Genomic DNA, 16,009 nt, shown 5'->3' with positions numbered 1-16,009 from the left:
TTTTAATGTGGTATTTCCACAGGTTGTACAGAAAAAGTATTTATCTTTCCCAGTGCCATCAAAGTAATTCCAAATTTAATTTTCTTTCAGTTGAACTATGTGTGCGGTTTTCCTGTTAAGATCATTTTCTACACATACTCAAAAAATTTCCGTTTCCATTAGTTATAGTGCAGACAAGCAGTTGAAAAAGTGTCTCGCTTACAGGACTGGATTGTTTATTTAAGTTCATGAGAGTGAGAGTTGTTCACCTATACAAGGGGTTAATATTTATAAGTATAATATAAGTAATATAAGTCAAATGTTTTGCTGTCTAACAATAAAACTGGTAATATGTGAAATGTAACAATATAATGTGACACTATATCGACACACATTCATCATATCAATATTATATTGTAAGAACGTGGACATTTTTTTGGTAATAATATGACAAATATGTATAGTGTAATTACATGTAAATAAGGTGTTTGAACATAAAAAACATTGGTTTTACAATAAACTTTTCATGTTATAACATACAGCTCTATTTTTCTTTGCTGGGGTGGCAGCTCTATGCATCTGCAGTCAATGTATTTAACTTGATATGAATGTTATTAGAGTGTATGCATTTATGTGGAGACTGGTCCCTTTTACATCAATTTCAGGAGAACAATGGACTTATACCTCAAGCCTACCGTGTTTATTAGTTTTGTTACTTTTTTCTAGAAGATAGGAAAAAAATAAATTGCGCGTATGAAAACATTATAAAAGTTATACAAGAGTAGCCTCTTCAGTGTAATCTGGAAAATCATTTGCAATTCAACCTAATTCAAAAAAATAGAAATACTATTAAGAGAGCCTAAAAAATATTTTCACAAGACTTATTTGTAAAATATTGTGAGAGTATTGGAACAATATTGACACAGAAAGATATCTGTGTAATAGCTCCATTATAAACAAGCTGGGAGGACTAACGTGTGTGTCGGGCACTGGCGTACTGCATCCCAGTGTGGTTTGTCAGCTGTACTGCTCAACAACAGAGCACAGAAGGTCATGGGCTGTACTTTTCCCTTCCTGAAAGCATCTCTACAGGTCCCGATGCTACAGAAAAAGACATCCCACCAGCACAACATCGACCCCAACATCCTGGGAGTAAATACCCTCAGAGAGGTTGTACAGGACAATAAAAGCCACAACAAACAGGCTGAAAGACAGCACACATCCCAAGGCCATTCCAATAGTAAAAAAAAACAAACACTGAGGGGTTTTCATCTGTGCAATATTTCACCTTCAATGTTTTTCAGCTGTGAACAAGTTTTAAACAGTTCTGCAATGGTCCAATTAACAAGATTCAATTATTCTCAACTGTGTGATAGGACATGGAAATATCTTGAATGTTTTTCTGATCTTTTTATCAACAACTCTTTCTCTATTTAAAAAAAAATATGCTGTGTGAATGGACCTGCGTACAATTTAGTTGTACTTTTTGTTTAATGACGTTGGAACGAGATGTCTGTTTCAGACTGGGTTGGGGACACATGGGGGCCAATTACACACAGTGTTAACACGGATGATGTTGATGAGTGCACACAAAAGAAGGTGTTAGAATTTGCTGGTAAAAGCTTGATAGAAAATATTTAATTCAGTTAAATTTAGCACAAAAGGTAAGGAAATTTGTGCTTGGTAGATTATTTATCTGTTGTTTATTTAAACGAAATGAGAGCATTTTGTTAGTCAGGTCTTTTCCCTTCCTAAGAAAACGAGTTCCGACCAGCGTGTTGTTTCTTCCGGAACGATAATGCAGCACGTACCACAACACTCCCGAAGTGGCCGGTGTTTGTGACAAACTACTGACTTTGTTCTTCCTTCTTTGTCTTCATTTTCAGGGACAACGTTTTTTGGTTCAATACAAGGGACTGTATGCTGTGTGTGTGACCTGAGAGTGAGACTATGTTCCTTGGACAGCTGAGCGGGCGGCTGGTTTTGTCCGCCCTGAGGCGGCAGCGCTGTCCCGCATGGGCGGCCACCCTGTCAAACTGCTCCGTTCACAAGGAAACAACCACACGTACAAACGGGTTTCACACAGAGCCCAGCGGAGCGAGCAGAGCTCTTAGGAGCCGGAGCACAGTCCTGGGGTCTCTGCGGGAATCACAGGGGAAGGGAAGGAGGAGCTTCAGCCTGTCGGCGTCTGCTGTGGTGAACTCCGCACCCGCCCACCTGCGACCCTACCTGCGGCTGATGAGGCTGGACAAACCCATCGGTCTGTGCTCGGCATTACACCTGCAGCTGCAAATATCTGATCAGGTAGTCCAGGGGCCAGAGCCCAACATTTCACTTGTCAGTACCACTCAAGGTGACCAAACTTACTTATGATTTTTGAAAAGATCCATGTCCATAGAAGATATTTTGGTATGATAACCTTCCCGAGTGGCAGCTGGATCATAGTTATCAGCTCATGAAGTTAAAACCCCCTTCAGAAAATTACATTTTAGATGCTGCTGCATATCCTGGTTTAGACTCATGTACAGGATATCTGTCAATGTTTCACTATATTGTCTTTGGTATCATTTTAAAGGGGACCTTCTAAGCATTCATTCAAGCTAAGATGTGAATCTTTCTGACCAACATAGAGGTCACTGCAGCTCTTTAAACTATAAACAACACACATTTTTACACAATTTTCACCTAAATGATATACTATCTTTTAGCCCTGTGTCAACTAGGAACAACAGAGACACAAAATACAAAAACTGGAATACTCACAGGACCATAAGGATTCAGGAAATGTATAATATACCCATACAATATCATTGTTACAGGTCATTGTGAGCCTTAAACTAGAAGAGCATCATTAGGCTCCTATGAAACTATAACAGCAACTAGGCTAATGTCACAAACTGGTCTTTATCCTGCAAATACACGACAAAGGACATAACAATGAGATAAAGAATCCGCTTAGTTTTATAAACATTAGAGACACAAAATACAAAAAAAAAAAAGTACAAAAACTGGAATACTCACAGGACCATAAGGATTCAGGAAATGTATAATACACCCAATTTAGAATCATCAATTAACCTGAAGGGGGTTTTAACTTCATGAGCTGATAACTCTGATACAGATGCCACTTGGAAAGGGTTATCTTACCAAAATATAATGTACAGACATGGATCTTTTCAAAAATCATAAGCAAGTTTGGTCACCTTGAGTGGTACTGATATCTGGTCTGGCCCATGGACTAAGAGGTGGATAATCCAGGTGCCATAAAGTAAAAATCCTGTCCAGCAGTTGTTCCAACCGGTCACTAAACCAGCTCCTCTGCAGGTAGATGGTAGGTTGTCAGTGAAAACACCTGTTTTAAATGTACTGGCTGATCCACAGGAAAATTTGAATATTGTGATTTTCTGTAATGCAATTAGAAAAACAAAAATGTCATACATTCTGGATTCATTACACATCAACTGAAATATTGCAAGCCTTTTATTATTTTAATATTGCTGATCATGGCTTACAGCTTAAGAGAACTCAAATATCCTATCTCAAAAAATTTGAATATTCTGGGAATCTTAATCTTATTTCAGGTCATTTAGAACAGGTGTTTTCACTAAGGACCTACCATCTACCTGCAGAGGAGCTGGTTTAGTATTGGGTTGGAACAACTGCTGGACTGGAATTTTACTTTCTGGCACCTGGATTATACACCTCTGTATCTTATATGTGCAAAACATTTCTCTATCAGTTTTTTTTTTTTAGAACCAATATTTTTAATCCATAATACATGAAATATTTATGAAAGATGGTTAGAGCCCCAGCAAAAGGGGGCATAGGAGATTGTCTTTTGTAAAAATTGTAATTATTGTTTAAAAACCATCTAAAAGCCGTGTTGTGCTTTCTAGATACACCTAAACAGTTATTTTATCTCAATATCTGGTGTAGGGTTGCCACCTTTCAGAAATTGAAATAAGGGACGCCCCGATTTCAGCAGCGCAGGAGCCAAAAAAAGGGACATCCCCAAAACTTCTAAACTGCTTAGAAATTTGTTTATTTTATATGAAAAAACAAAATGTTTTGATTTAAACTTTAAAGTGCTTTAATGGCATTGAACTTGCTGTACAGACCATATAGCAACTGAAATATCCTCCTATGCTATGTATGTCCACATCAGCCAAGATGTAGAATATAGCCTACAGGTGAAGAATATGGTGTAGAAGTTAATTTATTTCAATAATTCAACTTAAAAGGTGAAACTAATATATTACATAGTTTTATTACATGCAAAGCAAGATATGTTAAGCCTTTATTTGTTATAATTTTGATGATTGAATTGTTTATTGATTTCATAATATAGAGATTTTTTATTTGGGGTTTTCATAAACTGTGAGCCATAATCACCAAAATTATAACAAATAAAGGCTTGAAATATCTCACTTTGAATGTAGTGGAAAATCATATATTTGTTTCACCTTTAGTGGAATTTACTACGAATGAAGTTTTGTAATATATTCAAATTTTCCGACCTTCACCTGTATATTATGACATCAATAAATAAGAGCATAATACATGTCTGTATTGTTTCAATACGGAACGCAACTTTTAATTAAAAAACTTAATTTAATTAATTATGAAAAAATTCTGTATTTCGAGGGACGGGTGGCGAGCCTGATGTGGTGATCTGTGTACTGATCTTAGGTTGATGTCAGAATCTGATTTATATTAAAAGCTGGAAGTTAAATGTCCAGGCCTGGTCATTTTTTAACCTGCCAAAATCATATTTAAGTAGACTAATACCACTGGTATTGCCCATAGCCGAAGCACAGTGTGCGCTCAATAAAGTTCAATGCATCACCACTAAAACTACACGTCCTTTGTCAGGTTTGAATGAATAATGTGTTTGAAACGTAAAACTAATTCTTTCAAATTGTACCTTGTTGCAATGCTTAGAGGTTTCAGCAATAAACAATGCAAAAGAAAGTTTTACTGCATTCAGGCCTAAGATTTTATACAGGATTTTCTTTTAAAAAGAAAACGTGAACCTCCTGTTCACTCCAGCTGTGTTGTGCTTGTGCAGGGACGTGGCTGCTGTATCTGCCGTGTGCTTGGAGCATTGCGATGGCTGCAGAGCCGGGTTGTCTGCCAGATCTGGGCATGATGGCTCTGTTTGGCACCGGCGCTCTGCTGATGAGGGGGGCCGGCTGCACCATCAACGACATGTGGGATAAAGACTTCGACAAACAAGTACTTGAGACTAACATGCAGTTGGGCAAATGATGTATTTTATTGAACTTGTCATAGTTAATGATTATATTCAACAACTCCTGTAATAACAAACAAACAAACCACAATGTAAATATTAACATGTGCAATTAATTTCACAAAACTAGCAGATAGCAAATGCAGAGTGGTTTACCTGTGCCTAGTTATGTAATTCTTGATTTGATTTGATTTATTTTATTTTTTGTACATGTAAGAAAAACAACACTTCATGAGAAGTTTAAGAAAACAAAACAACAAAACAAAGAATTTCATCCTTTAACACTTGCTATCTTTTTTATTTACATGTGCCAAAAAAGGAGTAGGAAGAAGTGTAAACTTATTTAGTCCTACCCTCATTCACTAATCATTTAACCTGTATTTATAAATACTCACACACTGTACTCACACTGCTAAATAACATTATTATTATTATTATTATTATTATTATTAATATTATTATTATTATTATTATTATTATTATTATTATTATTATTATTATTATTAGTAGTAGTAGTAGTAGTAGTATTATTAGTATTATATACTGTAATTATACTCACACATACTTATTCTAAAACTCTAATAACATTTTTAGCTGATGATATTATGGCTTGCAATGTGTTTTTGGATTTGACTCCCATTTAGCTAATTTCACCTATAATGGACAGGCTTTCCAACTCTGCAGATTCGGTTATAAATAGTGTTTTAAAAGTCATGATGTTGATGCTACATAGCTCTGTGTTCTTCAAACAGTCAAAGTGAAAAACAGCTTTACAGCAAAAGTACACATTTCATGTATACTTTGGACACAGTCAAGTTTGAATTGTTTATATTTTTGTCCAGGTGGCCAGGACGGCCTCTCGACCCATAGCATCGGGGGAGATTTCCCAAATGCAGGCCCTAGTTTTCCTCGGAGGACAACTCTCTCTTGCACTCGGGGTTCTTTTGTGTCTTAACTACTACAGGTAACTCGAAGCAGTCGGCATACTCGTGTTGAGCTTTATCTTCATGATGAACAAGAAATAAAAAGAGCAAATACTTAGTTGTTTAGGTAATAGAGTAGCCACTGATGCTCCCTTTAGATAATGTTACTATTTTTGCAGTTACCTTTTTTTTTGTAGAAATATTTTCAGGTGATTTTTACAGGGAAATCTCTTCTAAACATGTGTTCATATGTTCCTGCCAGCATAGCTCTGGGTGCAGCCTCATTATCGCTTGTCATCACCTACCCACTGATGAAGAGGGTCACTTATTGGCCACAGCTTGTATTGGGTATGTGCTGTTTGACATTATTCTATGTCTCTAGTTGATACCTATTCCCATCAGCAGAATGAAATGTTTAAGTCTTTTTTCCTTCCTTTAGGACTCACCTTCAACTGGGGCGCTCTGCTTGGCTGGTCTGCTGTGAGGGGCTTTTGTGATTGGTCCGTTTGCCTCCCGCTGTACTTGTCAGGAGTGATGTGGACTCTGATATATGACACAATATATGCTCATCAGGTGAAGCAGATGTTTGTGTAGCTCGTTCATGTTTCACATAAACATTGTAAGGATGCTCTTTTCTGTTTCTTACTGTGATATAGAAACATAAACATAACGGATGACAGCAGTTCAACTGGACTTTTCTTTACTTTGGCTATTTTAAAGATGTCTTTTCTAAATAAGGATGGAGTTCGGCCCAGATTAATGCATATGGCTCGTTACTGGATTTGTTTGTGGCTGTTTGAGCATCCAAATCTCAATTTTCAAGATTATTTCCAGAAGTTTACGTGCAAAAAGTTTTCTTTGTAACAGTACAGGACTGTCAGAAAATTAGAATATTGTGATAAAGTTCTTTATTTTCTGTAATGCAATTTAAAAAAAAAAAAAAATGTCATACATTTTGGATTCATTACAATCAACTGAAATATTGCAAGCCTTTTATTATTTTGATATTGCTGATTATGGTTTACAGTTTAAGATTAAGATTCCCAGAATATTCTTTATTCTAAATTTTTTGAGATATTTGAGTTTTCTTAAGCTGTAAGCCATGATCAGCAATATTAAAATAATAAAAGGCTTGCAATATTTCAGTTGATTTGTAATGAATCCAGAATGTATGACATTTCTTTTTTTTTGTAATTGCATTACAGAAAATCACAATATTCTAATTTTCTGAGACAGTCCTGTATAAAGTAACTGGAGCGCAATGGGCCCCTGAGCTGAATTGTTTCCTAGGAATACTAATGATAAGGTCAAACCCATACTATTCAAGAAGATTAGATATTTTCCTGCAAGAGTATTGCTTAATATAATTTTGCAATGTTTTGGAAAATGTGTAAAAGCCGGTGAATATGAATGGGATTGTGGTTAATCAATCAATAGTCAGTTAATCAAGGGCATAATAAATGTCTTACTATTTGGAAAATTAGATAATAAATAGATAAATGAATCATCAAAGGGTCTGAAAAATTGTTAATAGCATCCAATAGTTGACAGACCAAAGGCAACAGATGACGATGGATGGAAACATGCACATAGCTGTGAATGCATGTCATTTGCTTCAAAATGTAATTTATTCTTTCAGCTTTTAAGGAGACAGGCTGCATTTTGAATTAAAAAAAAAATCATATTATGTTTGCAGGAAACCACATGATGAATAATATCTAGCATGTCAAAGTAGAGTCATCATGGCTAAAATCTATTTTCTTTCATTTATGATCAGGATAAGGAAGACGACATCAAGGTTGGGGTTAAATCCACTGCGTTGAGGTTCCAGGAGCAAACCAAGCTTTGGCTGGGCGGTTTCACGGTGGCCATGATGTCGGGACTGGTTGTAGCCGGGATCAACGCTGAGCAGACGCTGCCGTACTACGCTGCACTGAGCGCTGCAGCCGTTCACGTAGCACACCAGGTGAGGAGCGTGGTGGTTTTCAGCCCCAAGGTTCTAACCAGCGCCGTAGTTTACACCATGTTTGCTTTGCTTTCCTGCAGATTTACTCCGTGGACATCAACAAAGCAGAAGACTGCTGGAAGGAATTTATCTCAAATAGAAACCTTGGACTCTTGTTGTTTGTCGGTATTGTTGCCGGCAATCTGTGGAAAACATCAAGAGAAAGTTTACAGGAAAATGAAAAAGCATCCAGATAAGCAAGACGGTTGATGAATGTTATAAAACTGATTTTAAACTATGAAATTAATTTATTGGATTTCCATAAGTCTTTAGGTATATGTTTTATTATTGCTATTTTTTTAACCACCAGAGTGCAGCATAATTCAGTTGCCACCTGAGGAGTGTATAGTATGTTCTGGTGTCAGTGTTATGTTTTGGTCTGTCAACAATTTAAAATAAATATCCAGTTCTTTTTCTGGACTCACTGGTTTACTTTGTCTCTTTGTCTTTTTATGCTTGAAAGGAAATCAGCACAGTTTTTCTCTTGCAGAAAAAAATCCAAGCTTTATTTTGTAAGAGGTTGGTGAGCCGGGTCACTGCAGAACTGCAGCCGAGCGATAAAAGCAGCTAAAAGCAGCTCAGACCTGCCACGTTCAGCACTGTTTCTGTCACTTTGCTAAAAAAAAAGAAATACAAAAAACACCATGTTTTGGTACTGCAAAACATCTTTATAAAAAATTTGAAAGGTTATATTTTAAAAAATAAAATCCATCCATCCATCCATTATCTATACCTGCTTTATCCCTTGCGGGGTCACGGGGGTCTGCTGGAGCCTATCCCAGCTCATTTCAGGTGAGAGACAGGGGTTACACCTGGACAGGTCACCAGTCCATCACAGGGCCACATATAAACACACAAACCATGCTCACAACCACACTCACACCTACGGGCAATTTAGAATCATCAATTAACCTAGTATGCATGTTTTTGGACTGTGGGAGGAAGCCGGAGTACCCGGAGAAAACCCACGCAAGCACTGGGAGAACACGCAAACTCCACACAGAAAGGCCCCTGCTTTAAAATAATAATTGTTATACAAATGTATTTCTTTCAGGGGGAAAAAAATAGAACAGCTTGCACTATATCAGAGTTTATAAGATTTATTTTAACCAGGTAATTATCAAGATTTTAATTATAGAAAGCATCATAGATGGGTTGAGTTTTTCAGAAATTAAGGTGGGGAAAGTTTATTCACTTCATTAATGACTGGGGACTTTGTGGTGTTTATCATGTGGTACAGAAAAGAAATAGAAATATTATGAAGATTCACTAAAATAAGCAGCATTGCGTTAAAACAAACAGGTGTAATAGGTGTGGAAATAACGTACAGTATGAGCTCGAGCTGGTGCACCTGCTGTTGCACCTTTTGTTTCCCCTGGCCAGCCATCCTAATTATTTCCCTTTTTTATACAAATAAATAGACTGGTTATACTGGTTTTTACTGATTACCAGGAGTCGGTACCAACAGGTGCAGAAGAATGTGCTTCTCAGTGTCATTGGATAGGCACACAACCAATCGTAGAAACGAAGCATGTGATGTAGGAAGAGCGACAACCAGACTAAATAGATAGATAAAATAAAAAAACAGTTGTTTCTTTTCAATACCTTTATTCATACGGTGTGATCAACTGAGCTATTTGTCGCTCTATACCTCCGTAACTGTGGCAACAAAGATGTTATGGACGCCCATACACAGAGACCTGTACCCGACATTTAAGGTAATGGTAGGTACCAAAGCATAGACTGGAGCATCTCCATGTTCCATCATCATACAAATCAAATACAAATAATCATACAAAGACACACAAGATCTTTTCTTCCCTTTCGGCTGTTCCCTTCAGGGGTCGCCACCGTGAATCCTCTGTCCCACACCAACCCTGTCCTCTACATCCTCTTCTTTCACATCAAGAGATGTCATGTTCTTCACTACATCAATAAATCTCTTTTGTATTCCTCTTGACCTCCCTCATGGCAATTCTGACCTCATAATCCCTCTACTGATACTGTATATTCAATCTCCCTCCTCTGTACATTTCATTCAATTCAATTCAAAATATGTTATTGATCCCTGAGGGCAAATGAATTAAAGAGGTCCAAAAATGTCCAAATCATCTCCATCTGGCTTCTATGACTTTCCCTCCAAAGCATCTAACATGCCCTGTCCCACTGATGTAGTCATTCCTGATCTTATCCATCCTCAACACTCCCAAAGAAAACCTCAACTTTTGAACCTCTGCTACTTCCAACTCTGCCTCCTGTCTTGTCACAAACTCTGCACCTCCATATCTCCGCAGGAACACCATCAGGTTCAACTGCCTGTCCACTCTTCATCCTCTTCAATGCCCTCCTCACTTCAGCCTCACTAATCTTTGCTTCCTCCGGGTCCACAATGGTCACTTCTTCTACTCTTCAAAGGTCCGTTTTCATCTTCCCATCAGGATTCTGGCACCTGTCAGCACATTTCCATCTCTATCCTTAATCACCGTTCCTGCTGCACATCTTCTCCATCATCTTTATCTACAGTGGGGCAAAAAAGTATTTAGTCAGCCTCCAATTGTGCAAGTTCTCCCACTTAAAAAGATGAGAGAGGCCTGTCATTTTCATCATAGGTAACTTCAACTATGTGAGACAGAATGGGGGGAAATAATCCAGGAAATCACATTGTAGGATTTTTACTGAATTAATTGGTAAATTCCTGGGTACAATAAGTATTTGGTCACCTACAAACAAGCAAGATTTCTGGTTTCACAGACCTGTAACTTCTTCTTTAAGAGGCTCCTCTGTCCTCCACTGGTTACCTGTATTAATGGCACCTGTTTTAACTGGTTATCAGTATAAAAGACACCTGTCCACAACCTCAAACAGTCACACTCCAAACTCCAGTATGGCCAAGACCAGAGAGCTGTCAAAGGACAGAGAAACAAAATTGTAGACCTGCACCAGGCTGGGAAGACTGAATCTGCAATGGGTAAGCAGCTTGGTGTGAAGAAATCAACTGTAGGAGCAATTATTAGAAAACGGAAGACATACAAGACACTGATAATCTCCCTGGATCTGGGGCTCCAAGATCTCACTCCGTGGGGTAAAAATGATCACAAGAATGGTGAGTAAAGAACCCAGAACCACACGGGGACCTAGTGAAGGACCTGCAGAGAGCTGAGACCAAAGTAACAAAGGAACCATCAGTAACACACTACGATCAGGGACTCCAGTCTGGCCTTCGGCAGGAGGGTCCCCCCTTATGAGCCTGGTCCTGCTCAAGGTTTCTTCCCTCCTAAAGGGGAGTTTTTCCTTGCCACTGTTTGGCTTAAGGCTTTTCTCCCACTATGGGAGTTTTTACCTGCCATTGTTTATATAATAATTGCTCGGGGGTTTATGTTTATGTTTATGTTTATGTTTATGTTCATGTTCTGGATCTCTGGAAAGCGTCTAGAGACAACATCTGTTGTATTAGACGCTATATAAATAAAATTGAATTGAATTGAATTGAATTGACTCAGATCCTGCAGGGCCAGACGTTCCCCCTGCTGAAGTCAGTACATGTCCAGCCCCGTCTGAAGTTTACTAGAGAGCTTTTGGATGATACAGAAGAGGATTGGGAGAATGTTATATGGTCAGATGAAACCAAAATAGAACTTTTTGGTGGAAACACAACTTGTCGTGTTTGGAGGAGAAAGAAAGCTGAGTTGCATCCAAAGAACATCAAACCTACTGTGAAGGTCATGCTTTGGGGATGTTTTTCTGCAAGGGGACCAGGACGACTGATCCGTGTAAGGAAAGAATGAATGGGGCCATGTATGGTGAGATTTTGAGTGAAAACCTCCTTCCATCAGCAGGGCATTGGAGATGAAACGTGGCTGGGTCTTTCAGCAGGACAATGATCCAAACACATCGCCAGGGCAACGAAGGAGTGGCTTCGTAAGAAACATATCAAGGTCCTGGAGTGGCCTAGCCAGTCTCCAGATCTCAACCCCAAATCTTTAGAGGGAGTTGAGAGTCCGTGTTGCCCAGCCACAGCCCCAAAACATCACTGCTCTAGAGGAGATCTGCATGGAGGAATGGGCCAAAATACCAGCAACAGTGTGTGAAAACCTTGTGAAGACTTACAGAAAACGTTTGACCTCTGTCATTGCCAACAAAGGGTATATAACAAAGTATTGAGATTAACTTTTGTCATTGACCAAATACTTATTTTCCACTATGATTCGCAAGTACATTCTTTAAAAATCACACAATGTGATTTTGTGGATTTTTTTTAAATTTTGTCTCTCATAGTTGAGATATACCTATGATGAAAATTACAGGCATCTCTCATCTTTTTAAGTGAACTTGCACAACTAAATACCTTTTTGCCCCATTGTATCTGCTTCGGCAACCTGCATTAATCGTTCTCTCCCTCCTTGGTGTCCAACCTAGCATACAAATCATACTATGCCCTTTTTTTTTTACTTTTGCCAACTCTACCATCACCTTAAACTGCATTTCCCTTTGCTCCTGTCTACCTGACTCCCTGATGACACATCATGTACTCTCTTACCCGTCTACCTGATCACGCTAGCTGTAGTTGTCCAGTCATCTGGAAGCACCTCTGGACCACCCAGAGCCCACTACACTCCTCTTTTCCTTTTTCAGCTTCCACTTCATCTTCTGCTGTGCATTTGTTTGTTTCTTCTTCCTCACCACCAGAGTCATCCTCCACAACACCATCCTATGCTGCCGGGCTACACTCTCACCTACCACTACTATGCAGACACTGATTAACTTGGGGTTATGTCGTCACCTCAGTGCTCCTCCCTCCGCTGTTGTATGTCCCTGTCTCTCTAGAAGCAGGTATTCACTACAGCCATGTCAATCCTTTTTGCAAAGCCTACCATCATCTGTCCTTCTGCGTTCATACCCTGGATACCAAACCTGTCCATCACTTCCTCAGCACCTCTGTTGCCTTCTCCAACATGTCAGTTGAAGTCTGCACCAATCATCACTCTTTCATCTCTGGGGATGCTCTCCATCACTCAGTCTACCTCCCCCCAGAATGTCTCCTCCTCTTCTAGTTCACAATCCCACCTGTGCAGCATAGCCACTAACAATATTGAGCAACACCTGTTCAGTGTCTAGCTTCAGACTCATCCACTGACACTCTTGGACTCAAGAATGTTACCAATAACCTAATCCTTCAACGTAACTCCAACGTCTCTTCCAGTCACGATAGAACAGCTTGAACCCTGCTCCTGGGCTTCCAGCCGTGCTACCTTTCCACCTGGTCTCCTGAACACGCACATCCACCTCTCTCCTCTGCATCATGGCAACCAGCTCTGGCTTTTCCCACCATAGTCCCAACATTCAAAGTCCCTACTCTCTTGCTTTTCATCTCTTCCCTCTACAGACACACCTTCCTCCTCTCCTTCTTTGACCGACAGTAGCTCAATTTTCCTCAGCACCCTGTAGGTGCACAGCGCCGAAGGGAGCCGTTCTTAACCCCGGTCCCGACTGATCCAGTATGGGGTTCATGGGCCTTGCGATCCGCATGTTTCGTTTGGCATACATCAGATGCCCCTCCGGGCACAGCCCTCTGCATTTATCTGGGCTCGGGACCGGCACAACCAAACACTCGCTTGTGAGCTCCTGAGGCTGCGAATAGGTTGAATATTGTTTTAAATTGATGAAGGGACAATGATCTCCTAAGGCAGTGGTCTTCAACCCTGGTCCTCAGGACCCCCTGTCCTGCATGTTTGAGATGTTACCCTGCTTCAGCACACCGTGATACAAGGAGCTCTGTCAACAACAGAGATGTCCAGACTTTGATGACAAGCTGGTGAGGACCGTTAATTAGAATCAGGTGTGATGAGGCCGGGAAACATCCAAAACATGCGGCACAGTAGATCTTGAGGACCAGGGTTGGTGACCACTGTCTTAATATTTTTCAGTCATAACGTAAGAGTTGAAGTGTAACATAAATGCTACCCCCATTGCAGATGTTTGAAATATGTGTCTGTGCTTTTATTAAAACTGCCCAAAGTTGGACTAGTGCAAGCACGCTTTGTTGCTGTCTTTGATGTGTCAGAGGTGACTCACCTTTGCAGCACAGTAACTGACAACAGCAAAAGAAAATACCTCAGAATCCTTTCCCACGGAGACATTCCGATGGGATTATATCTTTTTGTTAGCGTTAACAGACCGAGAAGAAGATCTGGAAACAAGATCAGAGTCGGTACATAGTTCTCTGCAGGGGATCTCTTTCTCATCTAGCTTCGGGCCCCCCGAGTCTTTTCCGCCCCCACCATGCTCAGTACGCCAACAGACTTCATTCATACCACGATTTACGCACGTTTGGCAGTGATTGGTACATTTCTTGCCTCTGCCAGAATGGCACACCTCTTCTCGGGAAGTTTCTTTTCATTCTTCCGAGTTCTGTTTGGCAGCTCTAAGCTACTGTTTAACTGGCGTGTATTAATTAGCCCCATTGGTACATTCTGACCTACCATAAACCTTTGACAACTAATAGAGAGAGATACAAAATAAGGACTATGTAGTGGCACCTCACTAGCAGGACACTGTTTAGTTTCAGTAAGTTATAATTCACAAGAATCTAGTCGTTATTAATGATGACGATGAGTTTTTAGTTAGTGTTCTGTTACGGGGCAGTTGTAACGAGAGACTGAAATAAACAACTCAAGTTTTTCCTTCGTCCACAAAAAGCGTTTTTCAGCTCTTTTGTTCCCAAACTCCTACATTGGTGACCCTGATTTTCTTTGGACGTTTCCAGAGTTAACTGGACAGACAGCAGAGAGGGGGCACGGTGGCGCAGCAGGTAGTGCAGCCGTCTCACAGCAAGAAGGTCCTGGGTTCGATTCCCGCCGGGGATGCTGTGGGCGCTGAAGTGCGTGTTAGTTCCCCCATGACTTCAGTGCCCACACCCTGGGTGGGGTTGGCGAAAGGATCTTTCTGTGTGGAGTTTGCATGTTCCCGTGTTCCCCTGGGTAGCTAATGGGAGCTACCCTCACAAAAACATGCAGCAGTCCTGGGCTATACATGCCCCCTCTGGCCAACCGGGGCGCCAGATAGGGTGGGGAGGATCCGGCCAGAATAATGTGATCCTTCCACGCGCTACGTCCGGCCGGAGAATCCCCACCCTGTCTGGTGAAAAGATGCGGCCTGCTCACTCCTCAGGTTAAGGAGGAGACCTGAGCTCAGTGCAGGGCCCTCCCGGGGTTGGTAGAGGATGGCAATGCCCAGGACTGTTAGGTAGGAGCACTGGGTGATAAAATGGGGAAAAAACCGGGATAAAAATATTAAAAAAAAAAAAAAAAAACTGGACAGACAGCAACATGGCAACAAGTTTAAGAGGTTGAAGGCAAATCAAGAAAAAAGAGAACATAGAAGAGTGATAACAAGCTTCTGTTATTCATGTCAAAGACTTTTAACCAGATATTGTTAAAAAGTGCCTATAGGATACTTTTTGTACAAGGTGATAAACTAAAACATTTAGTCAACACATTTGGACTTAACACACCTTGCTTGTGGAAAGGATCAGAGAGCTTTCTGGCAAAGTAAAAAACAAATCTATTAACCCTTGTACTGTCTTTGGGTCAAGGAAGGAGGAAGAGAAGAAGGGAGGAAGGAAGGAAGGAAGGAAGGAAGGAAGGAAGGAAGGAAGGAAAGAAGGGAGAAAAGAAGGATGGAAGGAAGGGAAAAAATAAGGAAGGAAGGAAGAAAACAAGGAAGGAAGGGAGAAAAGAGGAATGGAAGAAGGAAGGAGAGAACAGGAGGAAAGAAGAAAAGAAGGGAAAAAAGAAGGAAGGAAGAAAACAAGGAAGGAAGGGAGAAAAGAAGGAAGGGAGGAAGGAAGGAAGG

At 40.1% G+C, this 16,009-nt stretch overlaps 1 protein-coding gene across 1 annotated transcript; it reads left to right on the top strand.

Annotated features, from left to right (window-relative positions):
- The first annotated feature begins 1,777 nt into the window (after positions 1-1,777).
- Positions 1,778-8,581, top strand: coq2 (coenzyme Q2 4-hydroxybenzoate polyprenyltransferase). The gene is made up of 7 exons (XM_061730100.1): positions 1,778-2,239; positions 5,048-5,214; positions 6,073-6,194; positions 6,416-6,501; positions 6,593-6,726; positions 7,931-8,119; positions 8,200-8,581. Exons 1-7 carry the CDS (start codon positions 1,930-1,932, stop codon positions 8,353-8,355), a joined length of 1,164 nt encoding a protein of 387 aa, XP_061586084.1. The 5' UTR covers positions 1,778-1,929; the 3' UTR covers positions 8,356-8,581.
- The last annotated feature ends 7,428 nt before the right edge of the window (positions 8,582-16,009 follow it).

This window comes from Cololabis saira, chromosome 9 (genome assembly GCF_033807715.1).
Source record: "Cololabis saira isolate AMF1-May2022 chromosome 9, fColSai1.1, whole genome shotgun sequence".
NCBI lineage: Eukaryota > Metazoa > Chordata > Actinopteri > Beloniformes > Belonidae > Cololabis > Cololabis saira.
Note: the sequence above shows the minus strand (reverse complement) of the source record. Positions and strands in the feature narration are given on the sequence as shown.